This window comes from Fistularia commersonii, chromosome 21 (assembly GCF_037954325.1).
Source record: "Fistularia commersonii isolate RoL2024-O1a breed Wild chromosome 21, RoL_Fcom_v1.0, whole genome shotgun sequence".
NCBI lineage: Eukaryota > Metazoa > Chordata > Actinopteri > Syngnathiformes > Fistulariidae > Fistularia > Fistularia commersonii.
The window spans coordinates 11,547,660-11,566,556 of NC_141304.1; the positions used below are offsets into that span (position 1 = coordinate 11,547,660).

Consider the following 18,897-nt stretch of genomic DNA (forward strand, 5'->3'; position numbering starts at 1 on the left):
CAGACACTATTTAAAAAAACAAAAAAGGATTTATCAACAAATATTCACAGGATATGGAGAGACCACTATTTTTGGATATCCAAGCTTTGTGTATACAAGGTGAAATTGTGCTTATAAATTGTAGGAGGTGATTTAATGAGCTGAAAAGCGCTCAAGAAAATACCTTTCTAGTACAAGAAAAACAAAAAAGCCATCAATATTAGTAAGACAGGTCAGAGGTGTGTATGTGAAACTGTATAAATAGCTGAAAAGGATTATTATGGCAAGAACATATTGCATACGCATTGAAAAAAAATAAGGGTGGGGTGATGACTCCAGTATGTTCACCCAAAGTTGAAGAAGGTGACAATGCTGTGAAGTTTGTGAGCCAAAGCAAGTAGACAAAGATCATATAAAAAGTGCTTTAGCCATGAGAGGAAAAGGACTGCAGGAAAAAGTCCTGAACCAAGGGAAACATTTGGAGGTTTCAGAAAACATTAATCTGTCCTGAAAATGCAAGTCAGTTCATATGATTGATATGGCAGATACTGAATAAAAAAATGTATTATTCCATCTGCATTTCAGACTTGACTGCTGATATAGGCCTTGTGCCTGTTGTGCAGGTTTTACAAGGTACCAGGCCAAAGCTTGTTTCCAATAAGTAGGACATGATCCTGCCAATCACTACGCATAACACTGGTGATCTATAATGTTTTGTGATGAGCGGTACATGAGGGGAGGACCGAAGAAACAAAGGCCTTTAGAGGAACACAGAGAAAACAGGATATGGTTCCACAACTGATTTAATCTGAACGTGATTGAGAGTTACGATCAAGACTTTTAAGGCCTGTATGACATCTTACTGGGAACTCCGGGACAGTAAGGAGACAAAAACGTCAGAGTAGAGACATAAAACCTGACAATCCACTTTGGTCAAGGCAAGCAAGTGTCAAAAAAATTAGACTACTGTTTAAAACAGCAGCACATACAGATGGGGACCCTAGAGATTTATATAGGTGGAAACACTGTGAAATCCAACACCCACAGCATGTGGTTTGGAGGGTGCAAAATTCACCTTCACTTCTTACAAGTTGCCTTTGTTTTGGTCTCAAGTGATTGAAAGTAAAGAGCTAATCTTTTTGGAGTGCCAAGTGTCTTAAGTCAAGGTTAATTATGGAAAAAAACGTATCAGCGTTTCTGAAACCGCAGACTAGTGGTAGCTGTGTTCACACCAATCAAATTTATGACAACTCAGAGCTAAGCAGCAAGAACCTTTTCACATTTAAAACACATACATTATGGATGCCATTGGACAACATGCAGAACATTGATTTCCTTGACCACTAAAAGCAGATGTTTCAGCCGATGTCTGTGCAGCAATAAAATCTTGGTCTGCTGTCATTAAACAAGCAGCCAGCACTTCTACTGCGCTGTGTGTCTCTGCATTCACAGTCCTTCGCTGAAGACTTAGAGATACCACCCATGACAGTTGCAGTTGCGTCACTCAAGCCCTCTCTGTGGGCTTAAACAGGACAGTAGGTCAGTTGGTGCTACTCATGGAGAGTCATTTATACTGGGCAGTGCTTGCACAAAGAGAACACGAGCCTGTGGATGACTATGACTGATCTTAGCTGTCAGTCTGCCTGTCTATAGATGAAGTGGTGGCTGCAGAGTCTGTTTCGAGGGGTGAGTCAGAGGCGGCCTTGGGCTCTTCCTGAGCAGAGCTTTCTTTATCTTCTTCCTGAGGGTAGAGCTCTGGGTATCTCTGCATGCACTCTTGCATGTTACGAAAATTCTCGATACACTCTGAGCCCTTCACCTCCTCCTTGCTGTAGTGAAAGCACGAAAATGCCTCCTTGAACTGAGAGCCACATGGTCCACTGGCCATGCCCCCAAGACATGGGCAGTTCCAGTTGATATCTCCATTTGGCAAGATCAAGCCTAAAAAAAAAAAAAATAATAAAACAAGATGGCAACAGCTCACTGTATCAACCCAATCCGTGCTGGGTTTATTAAATGAATCTCAATGGACACACACAGGAGTAAAAACTCAATATCAATATGTTAAGTGTTGGGGCTACCATAAGGAAAAACTTAATTGCACGAGCACGCCCCTAGACTTTTATCAGAAACAGAACCTTCAACTGTTCCCAATTATGTTTCTAAAGTTGGTGAATTAGCTACAGTGGTGTCGTGTGGAGGAAACTCAGTTTACACCTTTCTATAGGCTTTCAAACTGTGTTGAAATCAAATTATCATACAGCGCTAAGGGGAGGATTATTTTCAAAGTATTCCAAAGCCTATTGGTTTGGCATGTGATGCATCGTATGTGAAATCTTTTACAAAATACTTTGTCCCTTGCCTTTGCTTACTATAATTTTCATATTCAGCACAGAAAACTTTGAAGCCCTCCATTATCTACCTCTTGCCCTATGCTTGGGGTCACAGTGGATGCTGGAGCCTATTCCAGCGGTCATCGGTCGAGAAGTGGTGTACACCCTGGACCGGTTGTCGGTTGATCGCATTTAGAGACAAACAACCATTCATCTATAAATTCACACACTAGGGCAATTTTCTCATTTATTTTCCAATTACCCTTCTGAATGTATTTGGACTGTGGGAGGAAACTGGAGACCCCAGAGGAAACCCACACAGACACAGGGAGGCCCTATTGGTAACCATGTTTTTCCTCATTATTTGTCAGTCTGTAGTAATAAGTTTCTAAATAAAAAAGAGTCTCAATTTATATGCTAAAAGATTGTAGAGAACAGTTATACAAGGCTTTTGTGGCCTCAGACAACAACTCTCTAAAGTTCAATATGAAGTAGACGAAGGGGCCTATCTGTGAGTATGTGATTTGACCTTCTGCCCTTGACAAGTATCAAAAAATAAGAAAAGCATCACTCCCTTTGCATTTCCTGCAAATCTTTATAATTGGTCTCAAACAATATCAAAACAAGCCATGTCAGAACCAAGATCTACATGCAGTATATGACAAACCTTGCTCCTCATAAGGATCATTAGGATCATCTGCGATGAGCTCAGCATTGCTGGGCGTCTCGTGGTCTTCCTTGGTCACAAAGATGATCCGATCTTTGCCTTCAAGAAGACAGGAACAAAGACATGGGCTAAATAACGCCAGACGCAGGTCCAGATTTTTGCGTATATATAAATTTCCAACGTGAATGCACTTTCTGTTAGCCGTTAGCCCTCAGGACGGACGCTGACATAAGCGTCGACTAGAGTGATTGCATTTCCAAAAGCATCAGTGCTAACATTAGCCGCCGGATAGCCTTTCCGACGTGTCCACTGATAATATATCAGTTAAATAAATCGCCAACATGTAACACATTCCTCAAATAAGGCTTCCAGTTACTTGAGGCTCATCTCGGCGTAACACAACAGCCGCTGAGCCAGTTGGATAACGGACCGAAACTTGTCTATGTTCCCCGGTAGCTAGCCTAGCATGAAGGCTAGCGCGATGACATTGCCCAAGACACAGAATTAAAATGAATGAAAGACGATTAGTATTTACCCTCTTGTCTGCAGTACGACATCGTTGCCAGTTTTTTGTCCCTCAAGATGCCTCTGCTCTACTGAAAGATGCTAAACCTCGACGAATTGACTCAACTTCTGGGGTTTAATTTGACAGGCAGCTCCATTACCCCTTGACCTACCCACGCGCGGGCGCAGTTTGATGACGTCACATAGGAGAAAACTCGGCTATATATATTTGATTATTGAAAGTTTTAAGAAATACTCTTACATTTTTTTGAAAGTTTTAAGAAATATTCTTCCAAAAAGTAATCCTTCTAATAAGTGTTTCCAACCAAGTGAAGTTTCCTTGAAAAAGTTGTTTTCAATGACAAGGTTTGCGTCTTGTGGTAACTGGAAAATAGTCATAGTTTAAGATGAATAACAATTGAAACGTGTCACAATCAGGGCATTCCAGCGGGGTTTCTCTGCATTTTGTGATAACGTTTCAAAAACTTATATCACAGCCACACGGGGGGGAATTGCCTACATTATGGTTGCCTCATACAGCAACCTCTATTGGCAATCTAGGGAAGTGCAGGAAAGCGTGCAGCACAATTCGAAAGGTAGAACTTATTTCCCAGGTCTGTGGGATAGATGGGAGCACATAAGCTTGTACTAGATGTGACTACAACCCGCGCATCTCTGATGAGAGCACTTAAACTTTACAGAGTTTATGTGAAACCGCAATTTGGCATCATCCGTGCCTGTTGCTGTGAACTTGTCTTGATTATTTAAGGGATAGAAATTAGTGTACACACCATCACAAGTTTAAGTACAAAAATGAGACAATAAAAATGAGTTTCCAAGTGTTGGAAAAAAATATTTTTTAATAACACAATTATGTCTGATACATAACAGTAAAAACCAAAATGAAACCCCTTTTTTGTCCGTATCAAACCCACCCTTATACCAACTACCTTGGCAGTTTAGTGTTGTGATTCAGTCAAGGAATAAGAGCACGTGGACGCAGACCGACACTTTCCTGTACAACCCAGAGATGAAGGACAAACACTAAGCCCTACATAAGACCAGAGTGAATATAAACATTTTCCGCCATTTAAAATATCAATATAAAAGGTAATTATACCACTGACGGCTCGCAGAGATAAACAGAACCTATCGTATGATTTAAAGTATTTTCATACTTTTAGCATACTACCGTAGGCTCCTATTATTCTCCGGCATTATTTCAATCAGTGTTGAGCATGATGACATGACATGGCTTTCTTTCACCTCTCCAGAAATGTTCAGTGGCATCAGTTTGAAAACAGTGTTTTGCTGTTCCTTAAACATGCTCCTGTGACTAAAAGCTAGAGGCGAGTCAAAGACAGCACCTTACAACCAGTGTGCTTTTAGGCCTTTTTACAATAGTCAGAGGAGACTTAGGCAGCCTGCTGATAGATGGGTAACAGCTATTGAAGTAAAATAACTGAAGAGAAAATCGTACGCTCAACCCTGGGAGGAACCAGAACAGTTCTCTTTGTATTGGCATGCTAGAAAAGGTGACTTGAGTAAAATCACCAAAACCAGCTGTCAAACAAGCAAAGTAAAGCAAAATGAAACAAAAGTCATGGTGGATGCTCTGTGTCTAATGTGGGTTGCAAAGTTGGCTTGTTCTTTTAGAAGAGCAGCGCACCCATGCTTCCCACTTCGCTCTGCTCCTTCACAAAGATTTCAAAGTACTGATAGATGATGGTCACAGCCAGGAGGATTCCTGTTCCTGAACCAATGGCTCCAAGGAAGTCAGCCATGACAGAAAGTCCTCCTATACAGAGACCACCGAAGGCAGCTGCTGTGGGGATGTACCTGCAAAAAAAAAAAAAAAAAAAAAATGTCATTACGAGTGCTGGTCAATATTACACAAACACATATACAGAGAATACAATGTGATATAGAACTCATTTTGCATTAAATTTAGCTCACTGTTTTCATTCCCCAAAATCATGGGACACTGTTTATGGATCAATTGCCAGTAAATCCCAATTTATAATATCCTATAAATAGATAAAGGCCAAAACTCTTATCTTGAGGATGTAAATATCATACCCTTAGCATTGCTTTTGAATAAGTGTCAAACCTAGATGTTTGACTAAGTAGTTTATGTAGATCACATGGGATTTTACATGTGCTGTACTTAGCAGATGTCATGATAATATATATGAAGAGAGTAATATCTATCTGTTTCACAATTTTGTGCCATATTCACCAGTGCAGACTATTGACTTATCCTAAAAGCAGCAAAGAGAAAGCACCTGGCAGACCATTTCTGCTTTGTACCTGTTTAGCTCGTGAACCATAGAGGTCTCTCTGTGTCCCCTCATTACCATCTGCTGCTCCTTAAGCTGTTTTGCCACCTGAGACACAAAATGTCAAACATAGGTGAAAAATCGATTACAGAATTTGCTAAAAAATAAAACAAAGAATGCATTTGGGCAGGTCTTACATCTTTGGCAGAAGATCCTGAAACTTCAATCCAGGTCTTAGAAAAGAAGGCACAGGAACCCAGCATGAAGACAATGTAGATTACAGCATGAACCGGGTCATCGAGGACAGAACCAAAGGACTCTGGGGGAGACAGGTAGTAGCACAGACCACCCACTGGATAGGCTCGAGCCGGTCCACCACTCGATGTGTCCTAAAACAAAGCATTTGTACATGAGATGAAGTACGTGTGTGCAAGACTGACAAAAAAGGAAAATGACTGCTTATAGTTAGCAAAATAAATACATAAATAAATAATGTGAAAATAAATAAATAATATATGTTTTGTTTTTTAAATAAAAGAAAATGAACAAATCAAGATTTCTCACTGGAGGCACCTGCTGTACCAGTTGGACTGGATGTAGGAAAAGAACCATCAATTCTATACTTACAGACCAGGTTCCAAGGAGGTTGACCAGGAAGTTTCCACTAAAACGTGTCGAGAGCATCTGGGAAATTACGTAGAGATTGGAGACGAGGGCCGATTGTAGAATGATGGGGATGTTGGAAGTGTAGAACAGTTTGATGGGGTAGGTATTATATTGACCACGGTAGCGTGCTGACTTGATTGGAAGATCCACCCTGAAGCCCTGATAAGGTGATAAAATCAAGTGTTGAGATAATTCCGTCTAATATATTTCAAGGCTGCAAAATGCAACACATACATACATGGCAAAGAGACATGAAAGACAAACATTTATTCAGTGCATAATTAACAAGAACGGTTCAAAATAGCTTTTGCTATCAACAATAATAGCCAATACTGAACCAACCCAGAACAGACCAGTAAATAACACTGCATTTTTTGCTGTAGCTACTCTATCAATTTCATCATTCACTTCCATTAATAGCAACCAATTTGTTGTATCTACATTTCCAACAGAAAATCTACCCAGATGGGACACGTAACACATTTCAGACACTGGGATTTGGGTAAATCAAGTTTGTGACCCAAACATTAGGATGTCTGATCACTAGATTTAGAAGTCTGCTCACCTGAAAGTATATGACCACTGCAAAAACAAAGACGGTGGCGATGAGGTTCATGAGGTTGGGGAGGTTTTGTCTGTAGAAGGCTTCTTTCAGGGCCCGTACCTTGTCCGTGCGGGTTGCCAGCAAATGAAAGAGTGCAATGATAGCTCCTTCAAACTCAGTACCTGAGGAAACCGCAGGGTTAATTTTTGTAAAGCAGAGCACACATTGCTAATTCGAAAACAGTTTGAAATTGGTGTCCACACCTCTGCCAGTGTTGACAGTGGTGGGGCTGAAGGCTTTCCAGACGATGGTTTCACAGATGTTGGTTGCAATGAAGAGAGAGATACCCGAGCCCAGACCATAGCCTTTTTGGAGCAGCTCATCCAAAAGCAAGACAATCAGACCTGCAACAAAGAGCTGGAATAACCAGGCAGGTTTCACATAAATGGCCATTTTCCAAAAATACACATCAAGTATTTCAGACCGGTGATATAAAATGCTGCTCAAATGTATTTTTAAAAATGTCACTCTATTCATTAAGACTTGAAACAGTGGACCTACATTTCAAATTTTCTGCTAACAAGAAAGCAGGGGGCAAAGCACAAATGCATTTCAGTGAAAGCAACTAGGTAGTTTTATTTACCTGTATGATGATAAGTAAGCATATGCCAGCACCCATCTCTGATGGATCTCCATACATGCCAGTCATGACATATACTATGGCCTGTCCAATGGTAATGATCATTCCAAACACTGCAAAAAGATGCATAAAAAAACAAAACTGTCAACCCTGTCAAAAAAAATCCTTCAGACAAATGTCTTGTTCAAGTAAACACTGTAATGAGGGTGCAATATTCAAAGAATTAGACATCAACACTAACAAAAGGTATCTGATAAGGTCTTAAAATAACAAATGCAGACAGTAATGACACCTACATTTCTGAGCACCATTGAAGAGAGCTCTGTCCTTTGGAGTGTCTCCCACCTCAATAATCTTGGCACCAGCAAGAAGCTGCATGATGAGCCCGGATGTGACAATAGGTGAGATACCCAGTTCCATCAGGGTACCTGAAAAACAAAGCCCAACCTGGTTTTATAGTCAGTTACAACAGCAAAAGAAAATGGGAAAAAAGTCATGCATATACCCCTAAACCAGTTAACTTTTGACTTATCACATGTGATAATACTGAGACAATCTCTCTCCTGATAACAACACTGGAACAAGATTACCTCAAGGCATAAAGAGAATTGAGTGATTGCAAGTCTTTGAATGTATTGAGTGTAAACACCTCTGTTGGAAGCCAGAATAACTCTCATCCAGTAGAAGGGATCTGCTGAGTCCGATGACATGATACCAAAGAGGGGAATCTGAATCAAAGAAAACAAACTGTAAGCCACAAACCAAAGCTATCAATAACAAAGCTAATCACTTACATTGACCTTGATCACTGTCATTTGAATGATTTTGTGCAGCTTAAAACTGGTTGTTAAAACATACGAACCTGGCAGCACACAAGGAAGATGAATAGTGTAATGGCAGTCCATAGTACTTTTTCCCTAAACTGAATCTGTGAGGATTATAAAAAGAGAGTGTCATTTCTCTGCACATTCATAGACATAACACAATACAGCTCTATGCAATCATACCTTTCTTTCTGGTTTCTGGATTTCTGGTAAGACCGCACAGAACGGTTTAATGACCTCCAAAAATTTAACTGTGAAAAAAAAAAGAGGTGAACAAGTTAAAAACCAAAACAAAAAAACACAACCTGAGACCCACTGCTTGCAGTGGCAAACGCCTATAACGTCGAATCGCTCGTTATCTTAGAAGCAACGTCATCACTAACAACTAGCGTGCTATCATAGCGAGTCAACTTAAAGAAATATCGACTATATGGCTGTGTATGCATGCACATGAAAACGTGAACAGGAATGGCAATAACTGGCCTAGGCTGCCGTTTCTATTCCACTGCAAGACTGCCCTGCAGCACGGCTGAAACTGTGTTGATCAGCTGTGCCAATCAATGAAATTAGCTTTGACAGCTAGTGACTGCACAGATGTCAGTGAATTATAATCGGGCCTAAAAAAAATTAAGATATGGGCTACAGTGAAAAAATACATGTAAAATAGGGCGATATGAATCGAAGAAACATAGCTCATTTTATCTCAACTCCGGAGACGAGCAGTTTTCCTGATCAACTAACATTAGCGTTTGGGCTAGCATTGTAGGGCTCTGACTGACACTGTATTGTTTGGTTTTGTGAGACAGTGAAGGACATTTAAAATCGGAACGGGGAAGTATTCCCTTCAAACGAGAAGGCAAAACAGTGCATCCGGAAAAACGACTGATAAAGACGTGAAAAATCTCCCGTGGAAACTTCAAATTAGCCCCCGTTACATGCTAGCTCAAGTTGCCACATACCCGAACCAAGGTTAGCTAACCTTAATTCGCTTTACATACGAGTGTTTAAGAACAAAAAGATTCCAGATCAGTCGCGTAGCAGGTGAATTATATCCCCCGCAAAACATGCAAAACGAGAAAATAGTGTCACTTACTCCCCATGGTGTCGTTAGACCGGCTCCCGTCGTGTTACTGATATCAGTTTAAGTGTTCAGAGGAGTCAATGTGGATCCATCCAGCCGCTCCGTAAGAAAAGAGCGAGCAAGAGAGACACGTCACCAGAGAAGCCGCTATTACACGTCACTACTCCCGGGACGTGCGCGGACACGAGCACACACATGAACGCGCACAAGCACAGAGAGACAGAGAGAGAGAGAGAGAGAGAGAGAGAGAGAGAGAGAGAGAGAGAGCTTATAGCTAAACTTACATTATAAGTCTTTTTTTTTTATAAATTATGATATCCCCAGGCCAGCAGGAGGCGCACCACTTCTCCATGCTTGACCCAAATCTTTGGCCACTCCCAAGGCCTTTTTAAAAAAATACATCAAATAATATTGCATTTTCTTTACAAAGATATCATAAATGTTCTTCCCCTTCTGGCCTTTCCCTTCAGGGATCCCCACAACCTTTTCGACCGAACCCTATTCTCTGTGTTCTCTATTCTCTGTTTACTACCTTCATATCCTCTCTAACTGTGTCCAAACAATCTTCTCTTTGGTCTTCCTCTACACCTTTAACACCCAAAGAGCCATTTGGACCCGGTTTCCATGGAAAAGAAAACAATGCGGGCGCAAATAATTTTTGACATCTAAAATAAAGGTGCCACTGTATATATTGCTTTTCATTACCTTTACACTTTGTATAAACAAGTGTGTAGTGTGTTGCTTATGAAATCCACAAAGTGCTACAGAGAAAATTAAATTTCATTTGTGGAATGAACACATTTTGAACATTTTGAGCTTTGGGCTTTCAGAGCGTGTAGCGTAGCCTTGACCTGAATTTTAAAAATAAACTGGGAAAAAAAATCACTGTGTCAGTAAACAATAAAAAATAAATATTTGGAAAATGTCTTCATAAATATTTATTTCACCTGGTTAATGGGACTTCTGCTCCTGAACTTCTGCCCACAGCATCTGCCAATCGGGACTATACCGGCTGGCGGGTATACCGGCTTCAGCGAGTGTGATGTTTATTTTGAATGGCGAAAAATAATAAATATGATTTTATTTTAATATGTCAAGATCACAATAACCTTCCAACTTAGAACTAAAATAAAAAAAGGAACTAACACACATGAAATACACTTCAATACACTTCAATTAAATATTTATATTTAGATAGATTAAATAAATAAATTGAATAAATTAAATTTATATTTAAATACATTTTTATTTAAATATTTATAATATATAATAAAATATTTATCATTTATTTTATAAATATAATTCATTTTTCCAAGCCACTCAGAGCCGCAGTGTAAGGATGAAGCCGCGGGCTGCCGACCCCTGCTCTCAACCTTCTGTCTGGCAGCTCCAATTCCAGCATCCTTTTACCGATATATTCACTATCCCTGCTCTGTACGTGATTCTCCGACTCTCTCTGACCTTCTCTACAAAACATCTATCATGTGCTGATCCTATCCGTCTTCGTCACTCCCAAAGAAAACCTCAACATTTTCATCTCTGCGACCACCAGTTCTGCCTCCTGTCTTTTCGTCATTGTCACTGTTACAAAGATATCGTAGATAATCGAGTAAAATGGGATTGTAATTAAAAAAAAAATGTGTGAAAGCTGCATGAATAATGTGGAAGAAAAGGAAAACAAAGGAAAATGTATACAATATTCAGAATAAACTAAATGTTTAAAGACTGCTTAAATCAGACTGTTTCACTTGGTGCAGTAATACCATCACAATAACAATAATAATATAATACATTTTCCTAAAGGCGCCTTGCTCGACACTCAAGGACATTGCACAGATGTATACAAAAAACTCAGATTTAAAAGAAACAAAGAAAATGAAAACAATAAAAGTGACAAAGTGGTAATATCTCATCTTATCTCATTCTCCATTTGGCAGTATTTTGTTCTAACTTATTTATCTTACACCCATAATGGTGTCAAACCTAGTGAAAAAAACAGTTGCATTTCTTTTATCCTTATCTTATTATTTCAGTTCATCTCATCTCATCTTATTTATTTTAATTTCTTTCTGTATGTAGCATCTGGGATTATACGATTTCCTCCAGGATCAGTATTTCTGATTTGTATCTTAAGTTATGTAAGAAGTTGAATATTCATGTTACAGTATCCCTAGGAGGCCAGACACAGGTACTTGGAACTGCAGGTTGGTTTATTTCAAGTTTCTCAAACAAGACCGGACGCCAACTGAAACCATGCGTCGGCTTTAAATACTCTCCGGCTGATGAGATAATTCCCCTCAGGTGCAGCGTGGCCTCCAGGTGCGGAGGATCACTGCAGTGATCACGATGCCGCTGGTCCAGGGACCTGCGGAATCGTGACAATTCAAAATCGATAAATATATATATATATACATACATATATACATATATATATATATTAATGATATATTAATGTATGTTTCCTCACGGAAGAAATTTGGATTTTTCATCTTGCCCCCCCCCCCCCCCCCCCCCCCCCACACACAAAAAATTAATTTATGAAATTTATGTTCCTGACTTTCCATGGTGAGTCTCACCATGAATGCAGTGTAAAACCCCCTCTTGAATATGACCCATGGTTTTGCTGCAGTAATGTGGCAAAAGGTAAATTAGGTCAAATCTCATTCTATAGTTTGCAAGAGGCTCAACAAAAGTGGAAGAGGAGTTCTTACGGCTTGAGAACCCTCTGCTTCTTATTCCGCAGGCCACAAATCTTACAGGAAAAATTGCAAAAAGAGAACTCTTCAAAAGCATGCTTCTTATTTCTAGACTGCAGCTGCAAAGTAGATTATGCATTTGCTCACTATTTAGTAAAAATAATCTCAGGTTTATCAAGCAGCCCCGTCCATCCCACACTGTGTTGTCACAAAGGAGAAGCATTTTGATATGACAAGTGCAAGGGGCCCCTGTGAACATGTGTGTGATGTCACAAAGGTGACCGAGTAGCATGGCGTTTCCTCCCTCCTTGCACCTTATGGAAAAGCAAAGCTGCGATGGGAGCGACAGGAGACAAGACTAGAAGGAGCTGGTAATACAAGTCCAGGGATGTCTGCCACTGTAAAACCTTATAGAAAAGGAAGAGTTTTGATGTTAATATCAGTTTGCTCCACTAGTTTTACTCCCATAGATATCCCTGTGGGTCTATGTGGCTTCCAGGAAGAGTTGGGGGGAAGAAGTTGTGATGTCACACAGGAAAAGCCCATTGACTGTGAAAGAGAAATGCACTTGCATTTTGTAAATGTAATTTAATTAACAGCAGAGATGTCCAGCCTATACAGAAACAAAGGTTTCATATCACAGCTCAAACCTTTTTATGTTCCAAGAAATTGAAATTCTCAGTGTCACTGCAGCTGAAAGGTGAAATGGATCAGACTTCTACAGACTCATCCAGCAACCAAGGAGATGCCTCCCTGGCACAGCCAAAGACCAGGGCTGAATTCTTAAAATACTACCTGGAAATATCACTGGATCCAAACACGGCAGGAACAATGCTGATATTATCTGAAGGGGGAAGAAAAGCGACATACACACAAGAGGAACAGCCTTACTCTCATCACCCAGACAGATTTACTGAAGGCCATCAGGTCCTGAGTAAAAGGAGTCTGACTGGACGTTGTTACTGGGAAGTGGAGTGGTCAGGGGGACAAGCCAATGTAGCAGTTGCATACAACAGTATCTCCAGAACTTTAACTGAATGTTTTTTTGGCTGGAATGACAAATCTTGGGTATTATATAGCTATAAACACAGTTATGTATTTTGTCATAATAAGAGCTCGTCTTTGGTCTCGGGTCCTTGGTCCACCAAAGTGGGAGTTTATCTGGATCACGGCACCGGCGTTCTGTCTTTCTACAGCGTCTCAGAAACCATGACTCTCCTGCACACGGTGGAGACCACGTTCACTCAGCCTCTTCATGCCGGATTGTGTCTTCACGGTTCTTACGGCGCGACGGCCGAGTTCATCGTCCTCAAATGTGCCGGGCCAAAGGAGTTGTCGCTCGCCGAGGATCATGGCCCATCCACAGACCTATCAAGCACTCCGAGGGACGAGCTGCAGCCAGAAACCAGAGCGGAATTCCTGAAGTACTATCATAAAATCACCTTGGATCCAAACACCGCAGACACGCAGCTTATATTATCGAAGCGGAACCAAAAAGCGACATACACACAAGAGGAGCAGCTCTACAGTCATCACCCAGACAGGTTCACCGATGGCTGTCAGGTGCTGAGTGGAGAGGGTCTGACGGGACAATGTTACTGGGAAGTGGAGTGGAAAGGAAAGGAGGGAGGGGTTTGCGTAGCGGTTGCATACAAAAATATTAGCAGAACCTGGAGTGATTGTGTTTTTGGATGGAATGACAAATCTTGGGCTTTATATTGCAACAAACAAAGCTATACCTTTCGGCACAACAGGGTCCCATCCGATGTCTCGGGTCCTCGGTCTTCTACGATGGGAGTGTACCTGGATCACAGTGCAGGTGCTGTGTCCTTCTACGCCGTCTCGGACACCATGGATCTCCTGCACAAAGTCCAGACCACGTTCACGCAGCCTTTATACGCCGGCCTTTGTTTTTTCGGTTCCTACGGAGCGACGGCTGAGTTCATTCAGCCCAAATACGAAGAGCCGAAGCTGGTGTCACAAATTGAGGACCACACCGATTCTCCACCGCAGTCAGAAACACGTCCATCCATGGACGCATCCAGTATCCAAGCGGATGGAGTGCTGCAAGAGATCAGAGCTGATTTCTTAAAATATTCATCTGAAATCACATTGGATCCAAAGACAGCAGACACGCAGCTGATGTTATCCCACGGGAACAGAAAAGCAACATACACACATGAGAAACAGCATTATCCTCATAATCCAGAAAGATTCACTGATGGGTGTCAGGTCCTGAGTGGCGACGGTCTGACTGGACGATGTTACTGGGAAGTGGAGTGGAAATGCGGAAGAGTTTGTATAGCAGTTGCATACAAGAATATCAGCCGCAGTTGGAGCGAATGTGTATTCGGTTGGAATGACAAATCTTGGGCTTTGTATTGTAACAAACAAATGTATACATTTCGGCACAACAAGGCCTCATCTTTAGTTTCAGGGCCTCGGTCCTCGAGGGTAGGAGTGTATCTGGATCACAGTGCAGGTTTTCTTGCTTTCTACAACGTTTCTGAAACCCTGACTCTTCTCCACAGAGTCAAGGCCAAATTCACTCAGCCCCTGTATGCCGGATTCTGTCTTTATGGCTCTTATGGAGCCTCAGCCGAGTTTATTAAGCTCAAGTGCACTGAGATGGTGCAGCTGTCAAACAATGAGGCCCTGAGCCAATCCTTAGAGAGTGATTCCTCACTTTCACACCTCAGTCCATCCACAGACACTTCCAGCACCCTGACGGATTCTTCACAGCCAGTGAATAGAGATGAATTTCTAAAATACTATCGTAAGATCCGACTCGATGGGGACACCGCTGGTGCAAATCTGGTATTAACCGATGGTGACAGAAAAGCAACGTACACACAAGAACACCAACTCTCCTCCCATCACCCGGACAGATTCAGTTTTGACTCTCAGGTCCTGAGTAAGGACATTCTAACTGGACGTTGTTATTGGGAGGTGGAGTGGAAAGAAGGGGGTGCTGTTGATATAGCAGTCGCATACAAAAATGTCAGCAAGACTTGGAGTGAATGCATTTTTGGATGGAATGACACATCTTGGGCTCTGTACAGTAATTCACAAAGTTTTGTGTTTCAGCATAACAATGTTTCATCTGACATCTCAGGGCCTCCGTCCTCCAGGATAGGAGTGTTTCTGGATTGCAGTGCAGGGGTTCTTTCCTTCTACAGTGTGTGTGAGACCATGACTCTCCTTCACACATGCCAGACCACGTTCACAGAGCCTCTGCATGCAGGACTCTGTCTTTACGGCTCTTATGGAGTCTCAGCTGAGTTCGTTAAGCTCAAATAGACACGCATCTTCGATTATCAAAATATTTTCATGTTGAAACCTTATGTTGCTTTTCATTGTTAAATGTGTTAAGACTGTCATTTATTATGTACAACTCTCAATTTCTGTCTTTTAAATGTTTTACTTGTATTCAGTTGTTTTCAAATACAAACTGTCACCATTGTTGATAGATATTTTTGTCGAATCTGCCTTTTTGTAAAGTCAAATTGGGCCATTTTTAAGGACTTTTACATAATGCGTACCAAATATCTGTAATTTCACAATTGGTGAAGAGTAGAAAAGACAATTAGAATTTGAAAAATGTGGAATAAAACATTTCTGAGACAAAAATTACAGGCAATAAACTACAAAGTGACAAATATGATTGGTCGACATTATAAAAAATTATAAATTAAATAATTACAAATTATAAAACATTTTTGGTCAGTGTGAAAATGTGCTGATAGCAGGGCTTCAGCAATTTCTTCCATGAAAATTATTTGAGGACACAAAATAAAATATTCTCAATTTAAAAACTCTTTGCAGATGAATGACAGAGAGGTAGAGATATTTGAAGTCAAAGTAATGTGGTGTCATCCTCTAATTTAAAGTATGAACAGTATATAAGAGTATAGAAGACCAGAAACAAAACAGCCTTTGTTAACAAAGATGTTTGTGGATTTGAATGATGTGAAAACTTAATTAAACCTTACCTGCTGACTTTGGTTGGTCAAAAAGTCATTAATCCACATTTTATTTCTGGGACCTACTGAGAGATCAACAAAATTCCATTCCAACAGTCTTAAAAGCATCACTCTAATCCACTTATAGTATTTTTTTCCTGGCTTTGAGGGGGCTGTCATTGCTATCAAAGTCTTTTTTTCTATTTCTCAATACAGTTTTGTGAAATCTTTTGAATCTAAAAGAGGGGAAAGAGAGCAGAACTTCTTGCAACACAAATGTTTGAACCCAGCTCAATGCAATGTGAATTATTACAATATTACAATTAGTACAATTGAAGGGAATATTGTGAAATCGCCACCCTCTTCCATCATAGTACAAACCCCAGCATGTTGGCTGAGGAGGTTATTTATTCTAAATTTTAAAAGGGTTGTATATTTTTGATATCCGTGCTTGTTTCACAAGACAGTATTTCTTGCAATACACCATTTTGGTCACAGGGTAGCAGTAGATCACCGTCCAGCCAAAGGGAAGTCCAAGTCGGGTGTTCTTTGGCGCTCAATGTCATCCAGCCGCTTCTTTTGTTTCCAAGTGTCATTTCTATGCATGAAACATACATGAGCAACATGTAAAGATAATTCAAAGCAATTCATGTCGGCTCTGCATCGATTTATTTTGTGTTTTTGTTTATTCTTGTGACTTAGAACTGCTAAAAGTGTCCACAGGTCTTGCAGGCATGGGTGTATCAGCCCCGCCGGCCAAGTTATGCTGGGGAACTCCGATACCTGCAGCTTTAGGCCTGGCATACATCGTCTGGACACATTTCTGGGGGCTTTTAACCCCAAATCTAGTTATTAAGGGATTGAGGAGGGGTCCTGGGTGTATTGAATCCTGCGTTGGCTTCTGGAAGCCCCGCTGCCATAATGGTAAGTACTTTCAGAGTTCAAATTCCTGTCTGACAAAGTTTAACAGTAAAGGGTCACATTGGTCGGCGTAGATTTAGCTATGATGTCTTCAGTTGCACTCGAACAGCAATATTTGTTTACATTCTTGAGCAAAGCACGATCGACCCCCCCCTACTGAAAAGCACTGTTTTTCTGAAAGCGACTAAAATGGCAGTGACAAGTACAGTGAAAAAAGCTGAAAACATATCTCTTCACCAAGCACTATACCACTAATCGCACTTGGCCCCCAACCTCCTGCCCAAAAAAAAAAAAAGAAGAGATGAATATATGTATGTATATGGTTTTGTGATGGCTATTTGGTAGAATGGTCACTTCTGACTGGTACTTCGGATCTTCGGTGACTGGATTGCACTTTTGGTAAGTCGCTTTGGATAAAAGCGTCTGCCAAATGACTATTGTAATGTAAAAAAAATGTAATGAAATTGCAAAAGCGGTTAGCCATTTTCATTTGGGCTTTCACAAATGAGATTTCACATTAGCTTCTGTCCGAACATTATCCATCTGTATTCTTTATCCATAGAGTGACGTTCTATTAATACAACATTTTGAGTTGAACTCTGTTTATGTCATATCTCTGGCTATTCATCAGATCTCTCGGGGTTACATCAGTCCTCTTTACCAGCTGGTACTGTCCTTTAACAGACACACGTAAACAGACTGTATGAAAGGGCTTATGGAAATTGGAGGACAGCTTTGCACAGAAAAGGTCAAACAACAGAGAAATTAGAAAAAAATCATATAATAATGCATTTTCAGTTGTTCGACTGTGTCAAACATTTGGAGGATCTGTGTCTAAGACAAAACCACCACCAATTTCACAATGGTTTTCAATTCAAACCTCAAACTGCTATAATCCCCGACTAATCCAATTGATGCTTGGCAGTTTAACAGAAGCCAGAATAACACTCAGCGGCCGATGCTAGAGGCCAGTCTTCCTTGTTTTGACCTCCATCCCTAAGCTCATACAAAGTGTGTTCGGTGTTGATGGTTCATTATCGTAATTAGGAGGTGAGTGTAAATGAGCAGGGTATGACAGGCTCCTCGGGCCAGCTCGAGGCCTGACACCTGGCGGACAGCATCACTGACATCCTTATGTAACTCTCCAGCTCGCGCCAAGTATGTTATCTTTTGAGTGTTTTTTTTTCTGAGGGAAAATGAATGCAAAGGAAAGAAAATCACAGGATTTTTTCCCCAGTATTCATACCCCTTTCATAATTATTCATGCCTTTCCTCCTTAAAAGCCAGGTGTGACATTTTGAAAATAACAAAACCATGAGGGTGATTCATTTCTTACTGACAGAAATATTATGACCTGTAAAATAATAACAAGTTAGTAAAACGTACATCATTAAAATATCATAATTCAGCAAGGATTTTTTTGTAATTTCATCATACTTTAAAACAAGCAGTGAAAATCTGGCTGTGAATATTCAAACCGGCAGGTGCTACACACAGCTGTCACTCCCAAGGCTTCTTCCTGGAGTGCTGTTGATTTGTGTAATTCCTGATGCCGTCATTTCGTCTCGCCACAGCCCAATCGGATGATCTCTACCAAACTAAACCCCAAAACCAGATTCGTTGCACGCACACGCTCGCACGCATTTGTTCATATTTTTATGTTTAAGTACAGACAGGCATTGATAAGCAATTCCATGACTATCACAATCATGTTTTTATATTATGCTGTAAAAGGAAGTCTTTGTCTTTCATCTTCCTTATCATATTAGATAAGGGTGTATGTTCAGTAATGCCTGCAGAG

General features: G+C 40.6%; 3 protein-coding genes across 3 annotated transcripts; 1 reads left to right on the plus strand and 2 right to left on the minus strand.

The window, feature by feature from the left end:
- Positions 1–764: 764 nt before the first annotated feature.
- LOC147222304 (mitochondrial intermembrane space import and assembly protein 40-B-like) lies at positions 765–3,661 on the minus strand. The gene is made up of 3 exons (XM_086168722.1): positions 3,515–3,661; positions 2,980–3,078; positions 765–1,920 (listed from the first exon to the last, which is right to left on the minus strand). The coding sequence occupies exons 1-3, from the start codon at positions 3,534–3,536 to the stop codon at positions 1,607–1,609; spliced, it is 435 nt and encodes a 144-aa protein (XP_086024848.1). The 5' UTR covers positions 3,537–3,661; the 3' UTR covers positions 765–1,606.
- A 654-nt stretch (positions 3,662–4,315) lies between these two features.
- On the minus strand, positions 4,316–9,665 carry LOC147222305 (protein transport protein Sec61 subunit alpha-like 1). The gene is made up of 12 exons (XM_086167903.1): positions 9,530–9,665; positions 8,620–8,687; positions 8,475–8,540; positions 8,262–8,340; positions 7,909–8,040; positions 7,616–7,725; positions 7,236–7,389; positions 6,994–7,154; positions 6,390–6,587; positions 5,960–6,151; positions 5,794–5,870; positions 4,316–5,322 (listed from the first exon to the last, which is right to left on the minus strand). The coding sequence occupies exons 1-12, from the start codon at positions 9,534–9,536 to the stop codon at positions 5,136–5,138; spliced, it is 1,431 nt and encodes a 476-aa protein (XP_086024029.1). The 5' UTR covers positions 9,537–9,665; the 3' UTR covers positions 4,316–5,135.
- Positions 9,666–12,893: 3,228 nt separating this feature from the next.
- On the plus strand, positions 12,894–14,356 carry LOC147222306 (E3 ubiquitin/ISG15 ligase TRIM25-like). The gene is made up of 2 exons (XM_086168949.1): positions 12,894–14,225; positions 14,338–14,356. Exons 1-2 carry the CDS (start codon positions 12,919–12,921, stop codon positions 14,354–14,356), a joined length of 1,326 nt encoding a protein of 441 aa, XP_086025075.1. The 5' UTR covers positions 12,894–12,918.
- The last annotated feature ends 4,541 nt before the right edge of the window (positions 14,357–18,897 follow it).

What these genes read in the sequence shown, in the direction of transcription:
- LOC147222306 (XM_086168949.1), top strand. Translation starts at nt 12,919, where the DNA reads ATGGATCAGACTTCTACAGACTCATCCAGCAACCAAGGAGATGCCTCC.
- LOC147222305 (XM_086167903.1), bottom strand. An exon ending in TCTTCCTTGTGTGCTGCCAG is followed by an intron (nt 8,341 to 8,474) that starts GTTCGTATGTTT and finishes TCTTTGATTCAG; the next exon opens with ATTCCCCTCTTTGGTATCAT. An exon ending in ACCTCCTTGGAACCTGGTCT is followed by an intron (nt 6,152 to 6,389) that starts GTAAGTATAGAA and finishes GCTTTGTTTTAG; the next exon opens with GACACATCGAGTGGTGGACC.
- LOC147222304 (XM_086168722.1), bottom strand. Translation starts at nt 3,536, where the DNA reads ATGTCGTACTGCAGACAAGAGG. An exon ending in GTCGTACTGCAGACAAGAGG is followed by an intron (nt 3,079 to 3,514) that starts GTAAATACTAAT and finishes GTCTTCTTGAAG; the next exon opens with GCAAAGATCGGATCATCTTT. An exon ending in TGATCCTTATGAGGAGCAAG is followed by an intron (nt 1,921 to 2,979) that starts GTTTGTCATATA and finishes TTTTTTTTTTAG; the next exon opens with GCTTGATCTTGCCAAATGGA.